This window comes from Meriones unguiculatus, chromosome 7 (assembly GCF_030254825.1).
Source record: "Meriones unguiculatus strain TT.TT164.6M chromosome 7, Bangor_MerUng_6.1, whole genome shotgun sequence".
NCBI lineage: Eukaryota > Metazoa > Chordata > Mammalia > Rodentia > Muridae > Meriones > Meriones unguiculatus.
In genome coordinates, this window is record NC_083355.1 from 48,611,673 (window position 1) to 48,633,725 (window position 22,053).

Consider the following 22,053-nt stretch of genomic DNA (forward strand, 5'->3'; position numbering starts at 1 on the left):
AAAAAGAAATAGAATGGTGTGGAAAGGAAGATGACAATAATGTTGGAGGAGTTGGAGAAGAAACCATGTAAAACTTTTTCTTAATAAAAAAGCAATTATTTTTATGTGGATGGCTTTATTAACTAAGAAGATATCAAATAGTAGAGGGAATTTAAATAGTGTTTCATTGAAAATATGAATGTGAGATTGGAGCTGAAAATGCAAGTTTTAGGAAACAATTTGAGACTATTGGATAAATATTAACTTTAAGATTCTTAATTTAGAAGTTTGAAAATTATATATTCAGTCTTTTTATTTTTAATTTTAATTTTTTACAATTTATTTACCTTTTATTCCAATTGTAGCTCCTACTCTCATCTCTTCCAATTCCCTCCCTCTCTCCTTATTTTCCCCCTGATCTCCTTTCTCTAGTTCACTAAAATGCCATCTGACCCTAGCTTATTAAAACTTATCAACCTATCTTTCTGTTTCTGGGTTATTACTCAGGATCTCTTCCAGTTCCACCCATTTCCCTGCAAATTTCATGATTTACTTGTTTTTAATTGCTGAGTAGTATTCCATTGTGTAAATGTACCACAATTTCTGTATCCATTCCTCTGTTGAGGGACATCTAGGTTGTTTCCAGATTCTGCCTATTACGAATAAGGCTACTACGAACATGGCTGAACAAATATTCTTATTAAATGGTGGGGCATCTTTTGGATATATGCCCAAGAGTGGTATAGATAGATCTTGAGGCAGCGCTATTCCAAATTTTCTGAGATAGCACCAAATTGATTTCCAAAGTGGTTGTGCAATTTTTGCACTCCCACCCACAATGGAGGAGGGTTCTCCTTTCTCCATATCCTTTCTCAAATCTTGATGATTAAGCCTTGTTCAAAATTCTAACAGCCTAACACTATGTATTGTCACCACCTACTACAATTTTTACAGTTCGTGTAGCAGCAAAATCTTTCAAGTTTTATAATTTTTATTGACTGATAATGAAAATCACACTGCTCATACATTTTCTATGGGTTAAAATTAAAATCTTCCTTTGTTAAGGAAGACAATTGGGAAGTTGACTTGCAAGACACTAGTCTCAAAATAGTTTAACATTCTCAAATGCTATTGTATATTTCTTACTTAAGTGTACAAAATTGTCCTTTTTCATACTTAACTAATGATATCTATGTTAATGACTCTAGAACTTACAAATAAATTCACTGTATTGTTCTGTGAATTCTAGAAGCCTATTATTAAAGAAGGTCATATTTTATACTCTATTTAAAATCACTTGAAGATGTTATAAATTTAAAGGCACATCATAGAAAAATAAAAAGAACACAGCCATGGGCTGGAGAGATGGCTCAGAGGTTAAGAACACTGGCTGCTCTTCCAGAGGTCCTGAGTTGAATTCTTAGCAACCACACAACCATCTATAATGAGATTTGGTGCCCTCTTCTGGTATGTAGGTGTACATGCAGACAGAATGGTATACATAATAAATCTATAATATATTCTTAAAAAAAGAACACATATGACATTGAAACTGCTTATATGTTAACCAGAGTTGTTTGTGATTTTTCATTACTTAGAGAATATATAGATTCAGATCAAAGATTGTATTGGACTTTTATAGAATACAAATCTCAATTTGATTCAAGATTTTTTGAAAACCACATGTTACATTTTCACAGAATCTTGAAAGCTATTACAACTGAACACCATATTTTTATTACTTGAGTTATTTGCCTGAAGTAAGTTAAGCCTAGTTAGCACATCAGAATGCATATGGTCAAGAAACTGGTAAAAGATACATCAAAATATAAACTCTTTAATTGTGTCATTTCAGGTGATTTGCATTTTCTTCTACAGTGAACCATGGGAAAAAGTGGTAACATCACAGCCTTTATTTTGTTGGGACTGTCCCCAAATAAGAATATTGAGGTCCTCTGCTTTGTTTTCTTTTTCTTTTGCTACATTGCTATTTGGTTGGGCAATGCACTCATAATGGTTTCTATAACATGCACACAGCTCATTGACCAACCCATGTATTTCTTCCTCAACTATCTCTCACTCTCTGACCTCTGCTACACATCCACGGTGACCCCTAAATTAATGACTGACTTACTGGCAGAAAGGAAAGTCATTTCATATAATAATTGCATGACACAGCTCTTCACAACTCACTTATTTGGAGGAATAGAAATCTTTATTCTCACAGGGATGGCCTATGACCGGTATGTGGCTATCTGCAGGCCCCTGCATTACAATGTCATCATGAGCAGGCATAGGTGTAATATAATCATCCTGACTTGTTGTACTGGGGGATTTGTGCACTCAGCCAGTCAGGTTCTTCTCACTGTCTTCTTATCATTTTGTGGCCCAAATGAGATAGATCATTATTTCTGTGATGTGTACCCTTTGTTGAAACTGGCATGTTCTGATACACACATAATAGGGCTCTTAGTCATTGCCAACTCTGGCTTAATTGCTTTGGTGACTTTTGTTGTTTTGATGCTGTCTTATTTTTTCATATTATATACCATAAGGATGTACTCTGCAGAAAGCCGGAGCAAAGCTCTTTCTACTTGCAGTTCCCACTTAATGGTTGTAGTCCTGTTTTTTGCACCTGCGCTATTCATTTACATCAGACCAGCCACCACATTCCCAGAAGACAAAGTATTTGCTCTTTTCTACACCATCATAGCTCCCATGTTCAACCCTCTGATCTATACACTGAGAAACACAGAGATGAAGAATGCACTACGCAAAGTTTGGAGTTATCGAGTGCTTCTAAAATGGAGGTAAATATCTGAACTGTTTCTGCTCTCCATGACTAGTTATAAGAGTCAATACATCTAAGATCCTCCAGTCATTTCTTTTGTTCTTTGGAAATGTAAGTGGACAGATGGATATCTGCTCTCTTGAATTGTTTCTACATGGAGCCTTCATCAATATACTGAGCATTATTCTCACATTAAGTCCTCTTGTAAGTTACTTAATCATCAGGACTGTACTCTGTCAGTGAAACAAGCTTCTTTTAAATATAATATAATAAATATAATAATATAATATATTTTAATAATTCTTAAATAATTTCATAGAACTTATCTTCACTGTGTCCAATTTTTTCTCTCAAATTCAAAGACCAAATCTCTGGCCTTTTTCCCCATTTATATTTTTTGATTGATTGTTTGTTTTAAGAAGAGACTTTCTCAGAATTTTTTTAGTCATCTGGCTCTTTTAATTGTTCTACACTGTCTTTGTGATGTTCCATGAGATGTAAGTGTTGATGCTGTGCAGGAAATGCATTAGTTGGGGAAGGCACTCCAAGATCTGCTGATTTCTATCATTTCACCATTTATGTTTCTGTAATGGTCTCTCTCTGCTCAAAATAAAAGCTTTCTTGATGAGGGGTGAGGGATACCCTCATTTGTGGATACAATGATCAGTATTAATAATTCGGTGAGAAATTTACTGATCTAGTAGACTGATAGTAGTGCATTCTCATCTAGTTTCCATGGTCTCTTGATCTGTGAATGGTTGCTAAATTTTCAGTGTCACACATCAGTTCCTCCACTGAGCAGGCCTTAAGTCTACGTAGGTGACTGTTAGTTACTGTTAGTGACAGGTGGCACTATTGGAGCTTTCAGAACATCTGGCCATGCTGTCATTTTTGTGGTTCGTAGGTATCACAGAAGAAAAGGCCTATTTATTGCTGTTTGGTGTTGGTCAACTGCATGGCTCTTCCTAAAACTATGAAAGCTAGACTTGAGTAAGGAGGTTTCCAGGTCAGTTACAAATCAGTTCCTCCAAATGCTGTGTATAACGAGTGTAGTGTCTTCAGAAATAGAGTTTTTATCTTCTTTTTCTGGAAATCACCAAGGACAAAAGCAGTAGCCTATATAGTCTTTGGTTTCTTAGACTCTCTTGGCCAAAAATTCATTTGGAGATTTTCTATTCATGGTACTGGGATTTTGTGAAATTGTGTATAGTTTGGGGAGGAACATTCTCACACTATCTAGCATACCTTCAAACATTTTATATCTATATAAAATGTAATTTTAAGTAGCCATAAAACATAGTCAGTGGCCAGCTTTTTGATCACCTCCCCCTGGGTTGTGTAGCCTTCCAGGCCACAGAGGAAGTTGATGTAACCAGACTTGATGAGACCTGATAAGGTAGGGTCAGATAGAAGGGGAGGAGATCCTCCCCTATCAGGGGACTAGGGAAAGGGCATAGAGGGTGAAGACAGAGGGTGGGTAGGACTGGGAGGAGATAAGGGAGGGGGCTGCTGAGGGGATACAAAGTGAATAAATTGTAATAAATAAATACATGAATGAATAAAATTTTAAAAATAAAATAAATAAAAAAGTCATGAAAAATTTTATATAACATTTCTAATATCAGAGATCAGACCTCTACTCTTGACTGATGCGTCTAAAACAAAAAGGGGGAACTGTAGAGAGCTGCGGAATGCTATGCCTTAAAGATGGAGCTGGTTTCCGCCTTCCACCTTCCCGATGGTGAGTGCTCTCTGTCACGAACAACTCCACATTTGGCTAAGGCCGAGGATCTGGCTTGCTTCCATATATGTGGACCTATCTGCATTGCCCCCGTGGCACGCCTGGGTTGGCTACCCAGAGGCTATTTAAGCTGTGGGCTGGCTTTCCCCGGGGTCCGAGGATTGTTCAATGTTCCTGAATAAACTGCATTGAAAAAAAAAAAAAAAAAAAAAAAAACAAAACAAATTATAGAAGAAAAGCAAAAAAAAAAAACATTTTTAATGCAATTATTTTTTATTGCTTATTATTATTAGTTACATTTTAATAACTCTGTATCCCAGCTGTATCCTGCTCCCTTATTCCCTCCCAATCTCACCCTCCTTCCCTCAGCTTCTCCCTGCCCCTTTCCAAGTCTACGGTTTGGGGAGGACCTCCTCCCCTTTCGTCTGGCCCTGTTTTATCAGGTATCTTCAGGGCTGGCTGCAAAGTCCTCCTCTTTAAAAGTTCATTAAAACATATTTTTCATGTTGTGATAACACAAAAAAATGATATATGTAATGTAGTGTGATTACTTTTGTTTGGCAATTTATTCTACTGTTCACCTGGGGAAAGGAACCACAATTGAGACATTTCCTCCATCAGACTGCCCTGTGCATGTCAAAGAAACATTTTCTTCCATAGTGACTGATGTGAGAGCATCCACTCAGAGTGATGCCATCCCTATTCAGGTGGCCATGGCTGGTGTGGAAAGAGCAAACTGTATACACCTTGGAGAACAACTAAGTAAGCATCATCCCTGTCCATGGTCCCTGCTTCAGTTTCCTCCCTGCGCTCTGACAGATTTCATGTTCTGGTTCCCTCAAGATGGACTCTAACTCGTAAGATGTAATAAATCTTTCTTTCCAGAATTGCCCTTAGTCATTGTGTCTTTATCACAGCAACACAATGCAAATTAAAGCAAAAAACTTCAAATTTAGAAGGCTATTGCAGACATTAAAGCTATGGAATATGACACATAAAAATTCACGTACTGCTTATGAATTTATATACACTGAGTGTAGGTATATAACAGATAAGTAAATTAAGAAACAGATTACATAAGAAAACTTCTTTCTTCCTCACAACCATTGATATATTCCAAATGTAATCACTAATTTCATCTACAAAACCAATCTGCTTAACATGTTCTTATACTTTTCAGACTAAAAATAGCAAAAATTATACTAATTGGATTCTACTATATTATTATAAGATAGTATATGAGAATCATACCACACAAGTTAGATTTTATCACATTTTTGTATGATAGTCTGTGAGAATCATTCCATGTGTGTGAATTATCTGATTGGTCTTCTCACTAATGGATACTAAGTTATGATATAAATCCACAATGTCTAATCTTTCCAGTCTCTTGTTACTTGCTATTTGTGTAGTACTCCATTTAGGAATGTTAGATGTTATGTATCTCAATACTCTTTCTTGATATATCACTAATGTAAGGTATAATGTATACAATTAAAAAGACTGAATAATTTGTATAAAAACCTTAGAATGACTAAAGTAGGAGGTTTATACAGATGTAAAGAAGTTACCATGTCTATATTTCAGGCAAATATGTAAGGTATATATTAATGAATAAAACATTGCTGACAAATCTGTGGGGGGTAAAGAACTCTAGAAATAGGCACATATGCATTGGAGATAATAACAACAACAACCAAAAAAACATCCTCTCCATAATACAATATATGGCAATGTTTAAAATAATTAACATCTAGATAATCACCACTGGGTAATTTTTATCAAATACTGTCTTCTCTGCAGCAGAAGTGATCTCTTGTTGGCACAGCAAAACTAGGAAGAGAGCGAGAAAGAGTCATGAAGCTAGCACAGCTGTAGGACACAGTTTAGCAAAATGCTGTTTTGCTATTGTGCTGACATTCATTTTCGGTTTTTGATCTCTCCATGTTGCATTTGTGGGGGACTTTTTATATGTGTTTGTTTATGTTTTTTACCCAGAAAATTATTTCTGCTGTCAAAGAATTAATCTTATCTTACCTTACTCAAGAGTTTTCCTTGCCATAGTGATTGGAAAAAGCACAAAAAGTTGGATAGTGCTAGAGTTCTTTTGGCACACCTGCCCCTAAGCAAACTCAGAAACAACAGATTTGCCAACAGATCAGATGACAGGCTCCCTCTTATATGCAGGACATTGCCAGTAGAAAATAAAGTTCGTTTGCCTAAAACAACTTTTGATACATCTATATGATGTAAAATTAATATAGAAGAAATATAAAAAATTGCCAAATCATAAGGAGACTGGCTTACATTAAGTCACAGTGAGGTCTTTTAACTAAAAGCAAACAAACAAACAAGAAAACAAATGAATAGGACAAGTTAGTCTGCAGCCTGGGAAAGCTTTCAAACTTTCAGCTAGGCTAACTCACAAGGTGTATTTCAACCACTATGCCCTGTTCAAGGCTTGAGAGTTATTTAGAGCAACTCAGATATTTTTCTATCTGTTTATTGTTTCATTTTCTGAAGAATAGAATGAAATAAGTAAAAAAAAATGCTATGTAATCTAAAATAATTTAATATTAATAATACCTATTCTCTCTGTAACACTTGTCCAGGGACAAAATGATATGATCTGTATTATTTTTTAAATCATAAGTTTGCCTGCTTTGTGGAACCTTTATGAATAAAGAAGCGTCCTTGTTGCTAGTCAGTCAGAGATGCAAGATTCTCACACTTTTGGTCTCTGATGTATTCTTCCATTACTCCCCTCTGCCTGTTCCTTATAACCTCTGCTAGAACCTGTCTGAATGCTGGGATGCCCCTGGCAGCTTGTGATATTAAAAAACTAAGTCAATCCTGACTCAACTCTGAAGAAACCTTTTGTAAGGCTTCCAGTAACAGAAGGAATGAGTCATTATGAAAGCAAACTGAAGGTTCACAATGGTGATAGACTCACACAGACTCAAATAAGCAAGTGTAACAACGATACCTCAGGACGGAAGGGTGACACAGTGGGTACAAGTAGCAACCACCAAATCTATTGACCTGAGTTCTTTTTCTAGACCCCTAGAGTAGAGACATGCAATTCTCAAAGTTGTCCAATCACGTCTATCTGTACACCCTGGCAAGTGCAAATGCTCATACAAACATGCATACACAAAACATCAAACAAATACAGTAAAGTATTCTTTAAAAGTGGAGACAGGGCTGTCTCTGACATGAACTCAGTGGCTGGCTCTTTGATCATCTTCCCCTGAAGGGGGAGCAGCCTTACCAGGCTACAGAGGAAGACAATGCAGACAGTCCTGATGAGACCTGATAGGCTAGGGTAAGAGGGATAGGCCTCTATCAGTGGACTCGGGGAGGGGCATGAGAGGAGATGAGGGAGGGAAAATGGGATTGGGAGGAGATGAGGGAGGGGGCTACAGAGGGGATACAAAGTAAATAAACTGTAATTTACAAAAACATAAACAAATTGAAAATATATATATAATTTTAAAAAATTAAAATGGCATAAGTACCTGGGTGTGACTGTAATCAAGCATATGATATACCTGTATGAAAAAAAAATCAAGAGTGGCAGCAAAAAAATCAGGATGGCAGCAAAGAGCATGCACTGTATCTGAGGGTCATAGGACCCGAAACTCCGAAATTAGTGAGGAGGTGGGGGGCAGCAAAAGCCACAACATTGACATTGAGGCTTCCTGGGTGAGAGGGGAACCCTGTGAGCTGGGCCAGTTTGGATCCAGGTCACCCATGGATGTCTCTAGGGACTGAGAGTGGCAAATATTCACCCCGCCCCCACACTTCCCCTTGCCCTAAGCACTGGCCTCCCAGCTCTGCTGAGGAAGCAGTAGTTACCCCAAGCATAAGTCTCCCTGCTTGGTGACTGAGAGGACAGAGGCAGCAGCAGTATGGGCCTCCAGCTGCAGGGGCAGCAATGTGGGCCTCCCAGGTCTGCAGCTGTGGCTGGAGGAGGCTGCCTCAAGCAGAAGCCTCCATACTCAGTGACTGAGACAGCAGAAGGCAGCTGCCACAAGGATAGATCGCCTACACTTTCATTTGCCCCAGCTGGCCAAAATCTGAGAGTAGAGAACAGGGGAAACCCCTGTGCTTTCCAATTAGGCCTAATAGCAAGTGAGTGAGCCTTCAAGTGAGTGTGTGCAGAGCTCTACTTCCAAGCACATGCCCGTGCTTGAACACATTCACCTGTGACCTTCCTCCCTTAGCTACAGCTGAAACACCAACATCCACTCTCAAACTGGTGGTCCTCTCTCATCTTCCTGAAGAATACTCCAAACACCAGAGACAGACGGGCCCATTATGAAGTACAGACTCCAAGAACAAACAGCAAAGGTTATCAATAAGCAGATGGCTAAAGGTCAGCATAAGAACTTATCAAACAAAAAACAGAACATCATGGCTTCACCAGCAATGCCAAAATGTAATGGATATTTTAATTCATTGGAAACACAGAAAAATGATCTCAAATCTATGCTTATCCAGTTCTTAGGGACACATAAAGAGAAAACAAACAAAGCTCTCAAAGAAATACAGACAAATACAGACAAACAGAGGCAAAAGTAGAGACATATAGAGAGGAAACCAACAAAAAAAATAGAGGCCATCATGTGAAGACAGGAATACACATTCAAACAGACAAAGGAAATGATGCAAGACATGCAAACAGAATTAGAACCAATAAAGAAAACACAGACAGAGAAAACCCTGGATTTTGAAAACTTTTAGAAAAGATCAGGAACCACAAAGGTAAGCATCACCAATAGAATATAAGAGATGGAAGAGAGAATCTCATGTGCTGTAGATACAAATGCAACGGGGATCAGGAACTATTTCTGACATGACCTTAAGGACTTGTTCCTTTGCCTTCCTCCTCCCTTGAGGGAGGAACAGCCTTGCTAGGCCACACAGGAGGATATTGCAGCCAGTACTGCAGATACTTGATAAGCTAGGGTCAGATGGTAGGGGAGGAGGACCTCCCCTAGCAGTGGACTTGGAAAGGGACAGGGAGGAGATGAGGGAGGAAAGATGGGATTGAGAGGAAATGAAGGAGGGGGCTACATCTGGGATACAAAGTAAATAACCTGTGATTAATATTAAAAAAATAAAAGTTAAAAAAATAAAAAATAAATGGGACCTCTTGAAAGTGAAAATCTTCTATAAAGCCAAAACCAGTGTCATCGGAATAAAACAACAGCCTACAGATTGGGAAAGTATCTTTACCAACTCTAGATCTGACAGAAGGCTAATTTCCAAAATATATAAAGAACTTAAGGAGTTAAACAACAAACCAAGTAATCCAATTAAAACTGAGGTACAGAGGTAAACAGAGAACCCTCAATAGAGGAACATAGAATGGTAGAGAAACACTTAAATGTTCATTGTCATTAGTCATCAGATAGATGCAAAAAAAAAACAACTTTGAGATTCCACCTTACACACATCAGAATGACTAAAATAAAAAACTCAAGAGACAATACATTCTGGGGAGGATGTAGAGAAAGGAAAACCCTCCTCTATTGCTGGTGGGAATGTAAACTTGTACAACCACTTTGGAAATCAGTCTGGCACTTTCTTAAGAAATTGGGAATAGTACCTTCTCAAGATCCAGCTATACCACTCCTAGACATATATCCAAAATATGCTCAACTATTCATCAAGGACATTTGCTGAACTATGATCTTAGCAGTTCTGTTCATAACATCCAGAAGCTGGAAACAACCTAGATGTCCCTCAACAGAGGAATGGTTACAGAAATTGTGGTACATTTTTGCATTGAACTACTACACAAAAATTGAAAACAAGAAATTCATAAAATTTGCAGGAAAGTTGTGGAAACTAGAAAAGATCATTGTGTGCAAAAAGACACACATGGTATATATTCACTCCTAAGTGGATATTAGACATACAATATAGGCTAAACATACTAAAATCTATACTCCTAAAGAAGCTAAACAACAAGGAAGACGATAGGGAATATGCTAAATATTCATTCAGAAGGCAAATGGGATAGACATCAGAAGTAGGAGAAGACAGGGAAAGGACAGGAGCCTACCACAGTCTATGAAAGACTCTACTGATCAAGGTATTGAAGCAGAAGCGAAGACTCACAGCCAAACTTTGGGCAGAGTGCACAGAATCTTGTGAAAGAAGAGGGAGATAGAAAGACCTGGAGGGAACAGGAGCTCCAAAAGGAGACAACAGAGCCATAAAAACTGAGTACTGGGGGCCCTGAAGAGAATGATACCCCAGCTAAGGACAATGTATAGAGAGGACCTAAAACCCTGCCTCAGATGTTGTCCATAGAGTCAGTCTCCAATGGGGTCCCCAGTAAAGGGAGAAGGGATTTTCTCTGGCATGAACTCAGTGGCAGGCTGTCTGATTGCCTCCCCCTATGGGGTGCAGCCTTATCAGGCCACAGAGGAAGAAAATGCAACCAGTTTGGATGAGACCTAATAAGCTAGGGTCAAATAGAAGGCAAGGAGGACCTCTTCTATTAGTGTACTAGGTGAGGGGCATAGTGGAAGGAGGGTGGGATTTCTGGGAGATGAGGAAGGGGGCCACAGCCAAGAAACAAGTCGAATAAATTTTAATAAATGATAATAAAAATGTATGGTCTTATGAAACTTTTTTCTGTAATATATATGTGTGTGTGTCAAATACATGAAGAGTTACATAGCACTTCCTTAGATCCTATAGAAATGAAAGGTATTATAAGGGAGTGGCATAAACAGCTTGACACTATACTGAGAGAATGGTGATACCATGTTTGAGGTTGCTGTAAACAATGGCACAATCTTTTTCACAGTATCAGAATTCTTTAAAAATGAAAGAAGAAAGTATGCAGTTAAAATAAGATGATCAATCCTCACTTAGAAAGACAAATGGGATGGACATTGGATGTAGGAGCAAACAGGGAACAGGACAGGAGCCTACCACAGAGGGCCTCTGAAAGACTCTACCTAGCAGTGTATCAAAGCAAATGCTGAGACTCATAACCAAACCTTCGGAAGAGTGCGGGGGAATCATATGAAAGAAGGGGGAGTTAGTAAGACCTGGAGAGGACAGGAGTTCCACAAGGAGCAAATATATCAGGGCATAGGGCTCTTTCATGAGACAGTTTCTCCAACCAAGGACCATGAATGGATATAATCTAGAACCTCTGCTCAGATGTGGCCTGTGGTAGTTCAGCATCCAAGTGGGCTCTCTAGTAAGGGGAACAAGGACTATTTCTGACATGAACTCAATGGGAAGCTCTTCAACACCCCCCCCACACACACACCAAGGGAGGAGCAGCCTTGCTAGGCCACAGAAGAGGACATTGCAGTCAGTCCTGAAGAGACCCGATAAGCTAGGGTCAGATGGAAAGGGAGGAGGTCCTCCCCTATCAGTGGAATTGAAAGGGGCATGGAGAAGATGAGGGAGGGAAGTTGGGTTTGGGAGGGAATGAGGCAGGGTGCTACGGCTGGGATACAAAATAAATAACCTGTGATTAATATAAAAATAAGAAAAAATGAAATAAAGAAAAAACAGAAAAAAATAAAATATAAAGAAATATAAATAAATAAAATAAGACCCAACATTATATGGCTAATATTCACTCGTGAGTATATAACAGGCATATCTTTCTGCTTATGGGTTATGATCTTTTCTAGTTTCGTTCATTTGCCTGTAAATTTCATGATTTTCTTTTTTTAAATACCTGCTTAATATTCCATTGTGTAATTAGATAAACATACCAAGATCTACAGACCTAAAGAAGCTAAACAACAAGGATGACTCTAGGGAATATGCTTAGCTCTCATTCAGAAGGGAAAACAGGATAGACACTGGAAGTGGTAGGAAAGAGAGAACAGGAGAGGCACCTATCAGAGATCTCCTCTGTTGTAGTAAATTTGAAAAGATGAGTTTGGGGCTATAAATTATTTATTATTAGCCCTAAGTTTATCATGTCACTGTTATCTAATCCACTATCACAAGTAGTAAGACACAGACACCTTTTAGATTTTATAGTTGCCTTGTTTACCTTGGGCCAGGCAGATATTCCTACCTATGCTGTCAGAATCATCCATCTTCCAGTCCCCATTCAAAGCCATTCTCCTTAATTATCCTAACTTCCATCATTAATCTTATAAATACTTGCTTTTATTATTTATCTGGTCCTTTGCATGCCTTTATTGGAGTTGTTCCTTCAGACCCCACATGTTTTTTTTTTTTTTTTTCCAGGCTAACCCATCATGAAGTTCTCCTTCCTTCTCTCTTCCAATTTGTCTCATTCCCATGATTCTCTCTGTTCTCTACAATCTATGGGACCTTAGCCACGCCTACCCCATTCTTCTCTGCCCAGGTACAGGACATTTAATTAACCAATCAGGTATGTCTACACATACATGTTTACACAATACAAATAGGTGTTTCCAGATCCTGAGGGCAAGTAACATGCTTCAGATCAACCTCCAACACTGCTTTAGAAGACTCCACCCAGCAGTGGATAGAATCAGATGTAGAGACTCACAGCCAAACTTTAGACAGAGCACAGGGAGTCTTATAGAAGATGGGGGAAATAAAAGAACATGGAGGGGACAGCAACCCCACAAGGAGAACAACAAAGCCAAAAAACCTGGACTCAGGGACTGCTATAGAGACTGATGCATCAACTATGACCATGCATAGAAAGCATTTAGACCCTCTGCTCTGATGTGGCCCATAGACTGTTTAGTGTGTTCCCTAGTAAGGAAAGAAGAGACAGTCTCTGACATGAACTCAGTTGCCTGCTCCTTGATTACTTCTCCCTGGTGGAGTGACCTAGCCATCCCACAGAAGAAAAGGATCCAGACATTCCTGATGAGACCTGATGGGCTAGGGTAAAACAGTAGTCCCTATTAGTGGACTAGGGGAGTAGAGGAGGAAGAAGGAGGGTAGGTGGGACCCGTAGGTGATGAGGAAAGCGTCTACTACTGAGATAAATAGTGGATAAATTGTAAATATAATAATAATACCCATCAAGAATTATCTCAGTTAAAACTTTTAGGTAATAGAGAAAATAGTTTTAGATGCTGGTGTAATGGCACTGCTTTCAAGGTTGAAGACCTGTGTTTCCCAGGACCCAAGTAACAGGAGAGAACCTACTCCTGCAAATTTCACACTGAACTTCACTCTCCTATTGTGCCTTCTTTCACCCTATGCCACTCTAACATAAATTAATGAAATAAAATTAAAAGTAAATAATGGTCTTTTTATGACATTCATACATGCATGTATGTATGTATGATGTATGATTTTACCTTGATGGTATTAATTCCACCATTATTCTTTCACCATTCCCTCTGCCTTAGCTCCCCTTTCTTTTTCTTTCAGACACACACACACACACACACACACACACACACACACACATACATATATACATATATATATATATATATGAGAGAGAGAGAGACATGGTTTTGTGTACAGAGCTAAATCTATAGTATAGATATGTTGACAATGTTCGTTATTTCATTTTTCTTCCTTCTATAACTCTATTTTGTTCAATTCTCTCATCTCTCTTTAGAGTCTTCCTATGTATAGTTTCTTTTCTAGACAGATATATAAGTATATAGATAGATAATAGGTAGATAGCTAGATAGACAGACAGATAGATAGATATGCTCCATTAGAGAAAAATGTGATTTTTTTTCCTCTGTCTGGCTCATTTTGTTTCTTATAATGATATCCAGCATTGTTCCTGCAAATGACATAATTTCATTCTTTTTGTGCTTACAATTCTACTTATGCAAGTGAAGTGAAAATGTATGTGTGCATGAATTGATCATAAATGTTCACAGAAGCATTGTTTATTATTCCTGTAGACTGGGAATACAAGTATCTAAATATCCACTAGGGAATGACTACAGAACAGGATACCATCCGGTAATAACCAAGAGCAACTCGCCAATAATGCAGTTCAATGGTAAATTTTCAAAACATTATGTTACAATAATAGAATATACACATAAATCATATCATCTTCTTCAAGAAACTTTATTTTATCTTTCTTTATAATTTTTTATTTTGATTTTCTGTCAATGATTTTAATGAACCTTGGATTCTCAACTGTCTGTGGGTACATATGTTCATAAGTTTTGGGATGAATTAGCTGCAGCTCATCTCAGTTCAGCTCCAAGTCTATCTTCCACCTCCAGGCTTCTTTGTTGTAGTCTTTGTTAGTGTGTTTATTTGCTATCTAATGTGAGATAGGATCTCACTATGTAACCTGGCCTGAAACTGAGCAGACTGGCCTTGAGCTCATAGAGAATCTCATGTCTCTGTCTCCGAAGTGCTAAAATTAAAAGCTTGCACTATAATGCTTGGCCAAGTACTTTAGGAGTGAATATTTCTCTATTTGGTTTTTTTTTTCATATCTAGTTTTCTTAGTTTGTTATAAGGACAGCAATTTAAACCTAAAAAATGAGATGAATCATGTAATGTAATTTAATACTGTAAACAAATATTATTTAGTATATGAATCAAAGTACATTACTTCAGTAATAAAGTTGTAATGAAAATATTTATTTTCTTATTTTTTCTAGGTTATGGTCATGATTTAAGAATTGCTTAAGTTTTAAATTTAAACTATTTACTTAGTTTTAAGTTCAAAAGACACTAGAATTTAAAGTTCATTTTAGGCCTCTAATTTTATTTTGACCATGGAGAAAGATTCTGGGAATACATTTTCCCCAAGGTCATTACCAATTTCTTTCCTCTCCTTATCCAGACTACATAAGAAGTAAAAGAAGAAGCACTTATTGCCAAAGGCACAATGACCTGACAGATATTAGCAGATGAGAGGATGTGGAACAAGGAAGATTCAGTTCTGCTGCCCTGTATTTGGGAGACCAAGGATTCTCTGGTATTGGTTATTCACAATTATTTAGTATTTCTATACTATATAAGAAGATGCTGAAAAAAATAAATTTGAGTTCAAACCCATTTGAAAAATCTTGCAGATCTGTTCTTCTCAAACTATGAAAAGAATGTTGTGGAAATGAGGTGTCTTTTTTTTTTTTCATTTATAATAAAATTTAAATGCCTTGGTTTTCTTAAGTAAAGAATGTATGGGATTACAAAGACAATGATATGAAGACAACTTATATATACTATATATAGTATAACTTATGTATACTACCTTGGAGATAGTGAGTCATAAGGGGGAATAAAAAATGCCAGTCATTGGAAAGAACATCATTAAGTCTGAAGTGCTGAAAAAGTAGATGAAGGCTTTTAGATGCACACTGTCTTAGGTGAACACTGTCTTCTGTGCTTTAGATCCTAGAGGAATACTATCAAATGTGTGTGTATCTCTCTGCTCTAGAAAAACAAATCACATATCACATAAGAAATGCTCTAAACCTCTCTGATATGATCTCAGTATTGTTCAATAATTTGTAATTTAAAAATCAGTAGGAGACCAAAAGAGTATAAGTTCATAAAGTCATGGGATTGATCTTGATTGAAAATATGATTAGACTACTGCTGCTTTCTTGTACATTTCCTTATTAATCTGTAATACACAAAAGGAGACAGATCTATTCTACAAAAGTAGAATGCTAGGATAAATACCTGAAATCTCATAACATACATGACTTTCCAGAAGTTCATTGTTTGACCCTTTTTTTTTTTTTTTTTTTTTTTTTTTTTGGAAAAGACTACCAAAATGTGGGGTTGTGTGGCTTCAAGAACTAAACACAATGGACCTTGAGAGATGTGTTCCCAAAAGAACAGCCTGCCACTGCAGGGATCATTTATACCCATGTGTTGATTTGGAAAAGAATTTTGAAACCTCTATTAATGACAACTTATCCATATCTGTTCTCCTGAGAATGCCTGAAATTCTACCACTAAAGATACTTCTTGATCCTTAAACTTGATCCTCTCTTTGGAGTCATTCATGCCCAGTTGAACGATAACCTCTTCCAGAAATATGGAACTCAAAGTTTCCTACACTTAGTGGTGTGGTGTAGCTGACACGAAGCAGGAAATCTGAGAATGCATAAAGAAAACATTGCTGTTAAAGTGCAGAGCACTTCCTCTTTTGTTTTGTTTTTCTTTGTTTCATGTAGGCTAAAGAAATTACCTGGGACTTAACTTCCATCTTGATCAAGCATGCAGAGCTGACTTCATTTACTGAAGATTCTTCTCCTATTATTACTTCTGATCATATTGCTGCATATTCTCTTCTCTTTGCTTTTTCTCGGGATTGTGTGGCTATTCTATGTTGATGCAGTGATTTAACTGAATTGTAGAAAGGATCTTTAATGACAAATAATACTGAATTAAAACTTTATTATATCACAAATTAAGTAAGAGAGGTCTCATAAAGTTAGATAATTCATTTGAGTTTCAGTGAGATTATTACACAATCAAATATATCTAATTAAATTTTTTTTCTATAGTACCCCATAGTGATATTGAACCCTTGAGATCAGATGAGAGGCCAAAATTTCACTTCAAGAAGATCCAAGTTTTAGAAGAAGAGAAACCTGCAGAAGTCACTGGGGCTGTGCTGCCTAAGAATTCTGAGCAGATGTGACATCCAGGAAGGGCAGTTTGAAGCAGGGCAAATCTGAACAAACATTCTCATTTCTATATGAAGATGCAGCAATCATTTGCAGATATATAAGTATTTGCAGAGCTTTGAACAGGGAAAGCTTTTTGAAATGTAATAGAAATCTGACACAAAATAAAATTACATTCTTCAAATGTCACAAGACATTGTAAAATTTTTCTTAAGTCTTTGGATTTCACTTCTCACCTGAATTGAAAAAAATCACACGATATAACATTGAGGTAAGTTGCTCAGAATAAATGCACTTATACTGAAACCTGAGTATGAAAAATATAAGTGCTCAACTTCAGCCACCAGCCACTATAATTATTTATTTGTTTTAAAATAGAAATGAATGCTGGTGGTTTATTTATTTATTTTTTAATTTGTTCTTCTGATAGTTTAATGTCCTTTTGGGAATATGGCCTCAAGTACTTTTTCCATGGAAGGAGTAAACAATGTCACTGAATTCATTTTTTGGGGTCTTTCTCAGAATCCAGAGGTTGAAGAAGTATGCTTTGTTGTGTTTTCCTTCTTTTACTTGGTCATTGTGCTAGGAAACCTCCTCATTATGCTGACAGTTTGCTTTGGCAATCTTTTCAAGTCTCCAATGTATTTTTTCCTCAACTTTCTATCTTTTGTGGACATTTGCTACTCTTCAGTCACAGCACCCAAGATGATTGTTGACCTGTTAGTGAAGAAAAAAACTATTTCCTATGTGGGGTGCATGTTACAACTTTTTGGTGTTCATTTTTTTGGTTGCACTGAGATCTTCATCCTTACAGTCATGGCATATGATCGATATGTGGCCATCTGTAAACCTCTCCACTACATGACTATCATGGACCGGGAAAGATGCAATAAGATATTGCTGGGGACATGGGTGGGTGGGTTCATACATTCTATTATCCAAGTGGCTCTGGTGGTGCAGCTCCCCTTTTGTGGACCCAATGAGATTGATCACTACTTCTGTGATGTACACCCTGTGCTGAAACTTGCCTGCACAGACACCTACATTGTTGGTGTTGTTGTGACGGCCAACAGTGGTACCATTGCACTGGGAAGTTTTGTCATCTTGCTAATCTCATACACAGTCATTCTCATATCTCTAAGAAATCAATCATCTGAAGGAAGACGCAAAGCTCTCTCCACATGTGGATCCCACATTGCTGTGGTCATCATCTTTTTTGGTCCCTGTACTTTCATGTATATGCGGCCTGACACCACCTTTTCAGAGGACAAGATGGTTGCTGTATTTTACACCATTATCACTCCCATGCTGAATCCTCTAATTTACACTCTAAGAAATGCAGAAGTGAAAAATGCAATGAGGAAGCTGTGGACTAGAAAGGTTTCCTGGGAGACTACTGGGAAATAGCAGAACGTTATCACTTAAGTTATAAATCTTCAATTTCTTTAGCCTTGACTAATGACATTTGGAGAAACACTAGAAGCAACATCACAGGATTCAGGTGACAAGTGATGGGGCACTGTGTTATACAGAAGTAAGGTATGATGATCATGGTCATATAATAATCTATTATGTTCAGGTAATTTTGTGAAATATGAATGACAAATATTTTTATATAAAAGTCATTACTGTCTCCTCTTCCTTTGTAACTGTTGTTTTAAGTGAGAACATACTATTGAAATGCTTAAGGTGGTTTCTATTATTTAGGAATATGGTACTTATCTATTAAACTCGATGTACACATATTGCATAAATGATTGCATACATGCAAAGTTCCACATCCATGCTAATGTCTTCTTAACTGAATTTCAGAAAACAAAGTTTATTAAGCCTCATAATATGAAAACTGGGATACAACTGGCAAAGAATATTAAAAAAGTAACGCATTTTGGAGACAAAAGGTTAGTTTTCATTGTTTGGTTTTGGTAAATAATATTTCTATTCTTTGTTTCACATTTTCTTTTACTCCGGCAATTAAAAGATCAGACTGGCTGAAATGTGAGAATACATTCCATTCATCCTATTCTCATTTATTTATTTATATGTATATTTATGAATTTATTTATTTTTCTTTATTTATTATAATTTATTTACTTTGAGGCCAGGTTATAGCACCCCCATGGACTCCTCCTAGTCCCACCCAGCCCCATTCTCATTTTGGACATAATTTTCTGAGTCTATTATTTCCCTTAACTGGGATCCATTAGCTGAGATTTCTTGGGTACAAATGTATCTTTATCATTGTTTTATTATGTTTTGTCAAAATCTAATTATCCATGCTTCTATTTCTACCTATACTTAGGTTTTGATTATATGAGAGTGAAATATAAGTGTTACTTCTGGGAAGGCCTGTATTGCCTAAAAGTAACATTTTTGCAACCTCATGATTAAACATTAAAAAAACAAATGCTTACTGGATATGCCTGAAACCAAACCACTGAAAAAATGTTTATATGGGTTGGGGATGGTCAGAATGATTTCATAGTCAGCCTTAGTCATATCATAAATCCCAGAGTAGCCTAGAAGAATGAGACCTTGTCTCATCTGTTTCCCTTCACCTTCCTGAATCAGATAATCCTATGAGAAGTTTCTTTCCATGGAAATGAAATTCAAAACAACTAGTTCTTTCTACCTACTTTCCATTATTCTTTAATCAATATTCTTCTTATAATTCTTTTTAAATTCAATGCATTTTTCAAATAGGGCACATGTATGTGTCACTAAGAAATTTAAAAATTCTACCAAAAATTTCTGTATCCTTTTTGCAAATGTGTTCCTGTCCTTTGAATGTGGCATCTTTTGAAAAAGAGATGGAGATATATGAAGAGCTTTCAAACCATTTTCTTTTAGAGTTAGCTGTCACAGATAATGGGCATCACAAATATCATGTTTAAAAGTCTTAAGATCTTCTACTTACTATCTGGGCTCTGGTTCATCATCTATGCAGCACAGTGAACCCAGAGATCCTGCTCAGTATAGCAAAATTCTATGTAGAAATGAAATGAGCTCTGTTAGTGTCCTGAAAATTATATTAGCCTACATTCCAGAATGTTACTTTCACCTGCTTTATTTTTCTTTCCAATTTTGTTGTATTAATAAAATTATTTTATTTGATGTGTATATGTATGGTTCAGCATGCATACAGTATAAAATGCATACCAAAAGCAAATAAATTAGGACCTCCATCACCATAGTCATTGTGTGTTAACAATGTATATAGTTATTTTGCCATAGGGTCTTCTTTGCTCCATTAAACAGGAAAAACCTGTGTGAAGAAAACATTGAAACAGCTTAAAAAGCCCAGCAAAAACCTTATTGTATTCTATGTTCCATGCTCAATAAAGGTTAACAAATTGTACCTAAGGAATTGTCATTTCTTCATCTTTACATTTTCTTAATTTTAGCATATACCACACTGAAGATAACCTATCTGTACATTTTTATATTGAAAATAGTTTTTTTTTTATATACTTAAGTGTAATTTTTATTTTTAAAGCTTTTGGAGTTTTTTTTTTTTTCTTTTTTTTTTCAATGCAGTTTATTCAGGAACCTTGAACAATCCTCGGACCCTGGGGAAAGCCAGCCCACAGCTTAAATAGCCTCTGGGTAGCCAACCCAGGCGTGCCACGGGGGCAATGCAGATAGGTCCACATACATGGAAGCAAGCCAGATCCTCGGCCTTAGCCAAATGTGGAGTTGTTCGTGACAGAGAGCACTCACCATCGGGAAGGTGGAAGGCGGAAACCAGCTCCATCTTTAAGGCATAGCATTCCGCAGCTCTCTACAGTTCCCCCTTTTTGTTTTAGACGCATCAGGCAAGAGTAGAGGTCTGATCTCTGATATTAGAAATAAATTGGGACTTTGTACAGATGTTCATTTAGGTGTCATCCACCCAAAGAGCATCAGACCGTCTGATACCTTTTTCTCAGAGGCGGGACCTGGGGCATCAACCCGCATGCAATCCGACATGCTCTTCTCTGGGTCCAAAGCGGCTGACCCTGAGTGCAGTGCTTAGCCTCGCATCCTGAGCGTATCATTTTAGCTTTTTATGGTATCCAAGCATGCTTGGGGAGAATGTCCTGCTTCAATGGCTGTAAAGGCCTGAATGATCATGGCTGCATCACACTGTTGTGAGACTCTAATCTTGCATATATACCACAGGCAAACCAAGGAGACCAACACCAGAAGGCCTGCTAACACTCCCATGCCCGCCCATTCCTTCAGATGATTCATGGCTGCAGCAATCCATGTTGATAATCCTGTGGCTAGTCCTGCGTCCACTCCGGTAGAATTTACTGTGACAATGGCCACTCTCAGCTGCTCCATAGTAGTATCGAATTCTCCAGTCCAATTACCTAAAATATAGCTAGACAATTGTTTAGACAGATTTGTAGCACAGGAAAAACTCTCATGTTGTATGCTAGTGACACAAAGTCCAGCATACTTTCATTGACAGCCAGGTTGAGCGATTTGCCATAGGGTATCAATTTGCTCCTGCAAGAGGTCAATCCTCTGATTGAACACCATCAAGCTTCCTTTTAGTTGAGCATTAATTCCTTTATGTACAACTAAGGCATGAGCTACATTGGCTAAATGATTATTCAGGGTCTGAGCAGTCTGCCTACCACAGAGGGCCTCTGAAAGCCTCTGCCCTTCAGACTATCAAAGCAGATGCTGAGCCTGATGGGCAACTGTTGGGCAGAGTGAACGGAATTTTAGGTAAGAACTGGGAAATAGTAAGAGCTGGAGAGGACAGGGTCTCCACAAGGAGAGCAACAGAACAAGGAAATTTGAACATAGGGAACTTCCCAGAGACTCATACTCCAACCAAGGACTATTCATGGAGATAACCTAGAACCCCTGCACAGATGTAGCCCAGGGCAGTTCAGAGTCCAATTGGGTTACATAGTAATGTGAAGAGGGACTGCCTCTGACATAATCTGATTGGCCTGCTCTTTGATCACCTC

General features: G+C 37.5%; 2 protein-coding genes across 2 annotated transcripts; both read left to right on the forward strand.

Annotated features, from left to right (window-relative positions):
- Nucleotides 1–1,863: 1,863 nt before the first annotated feature.
- LOC110541869 (olfactory receptor 4P4) lies at nt 1,864–2,793 on the forward strand. The gene has a single exon (XM_021628565.1). It carries the CDS (start codon nt 1,864–1,866, stop codon nt 2,791–2,793), a length of 930 nt encoding a protein of 309 aa, XP_021484240.1.
- Nucleotides 2,794–17,536: 14,743 nt separating this feature from the next.
- Nucleotides 17,537–18,493, forward strand: LOC110541870 (olfactory receptor 4S2). Its single transcript, XM_021628566.1, has one exon. The coding sequence runs from the start codon at nt 17,537–17,539 to the stop codon at nt 18,491–18,493; it is 957 nt and encodes a 318-aa protein (XP_021484241.1).
- The last annotated feature ends 3,560 nt before the right edge of the window (nt 18,494–22,053 follow it).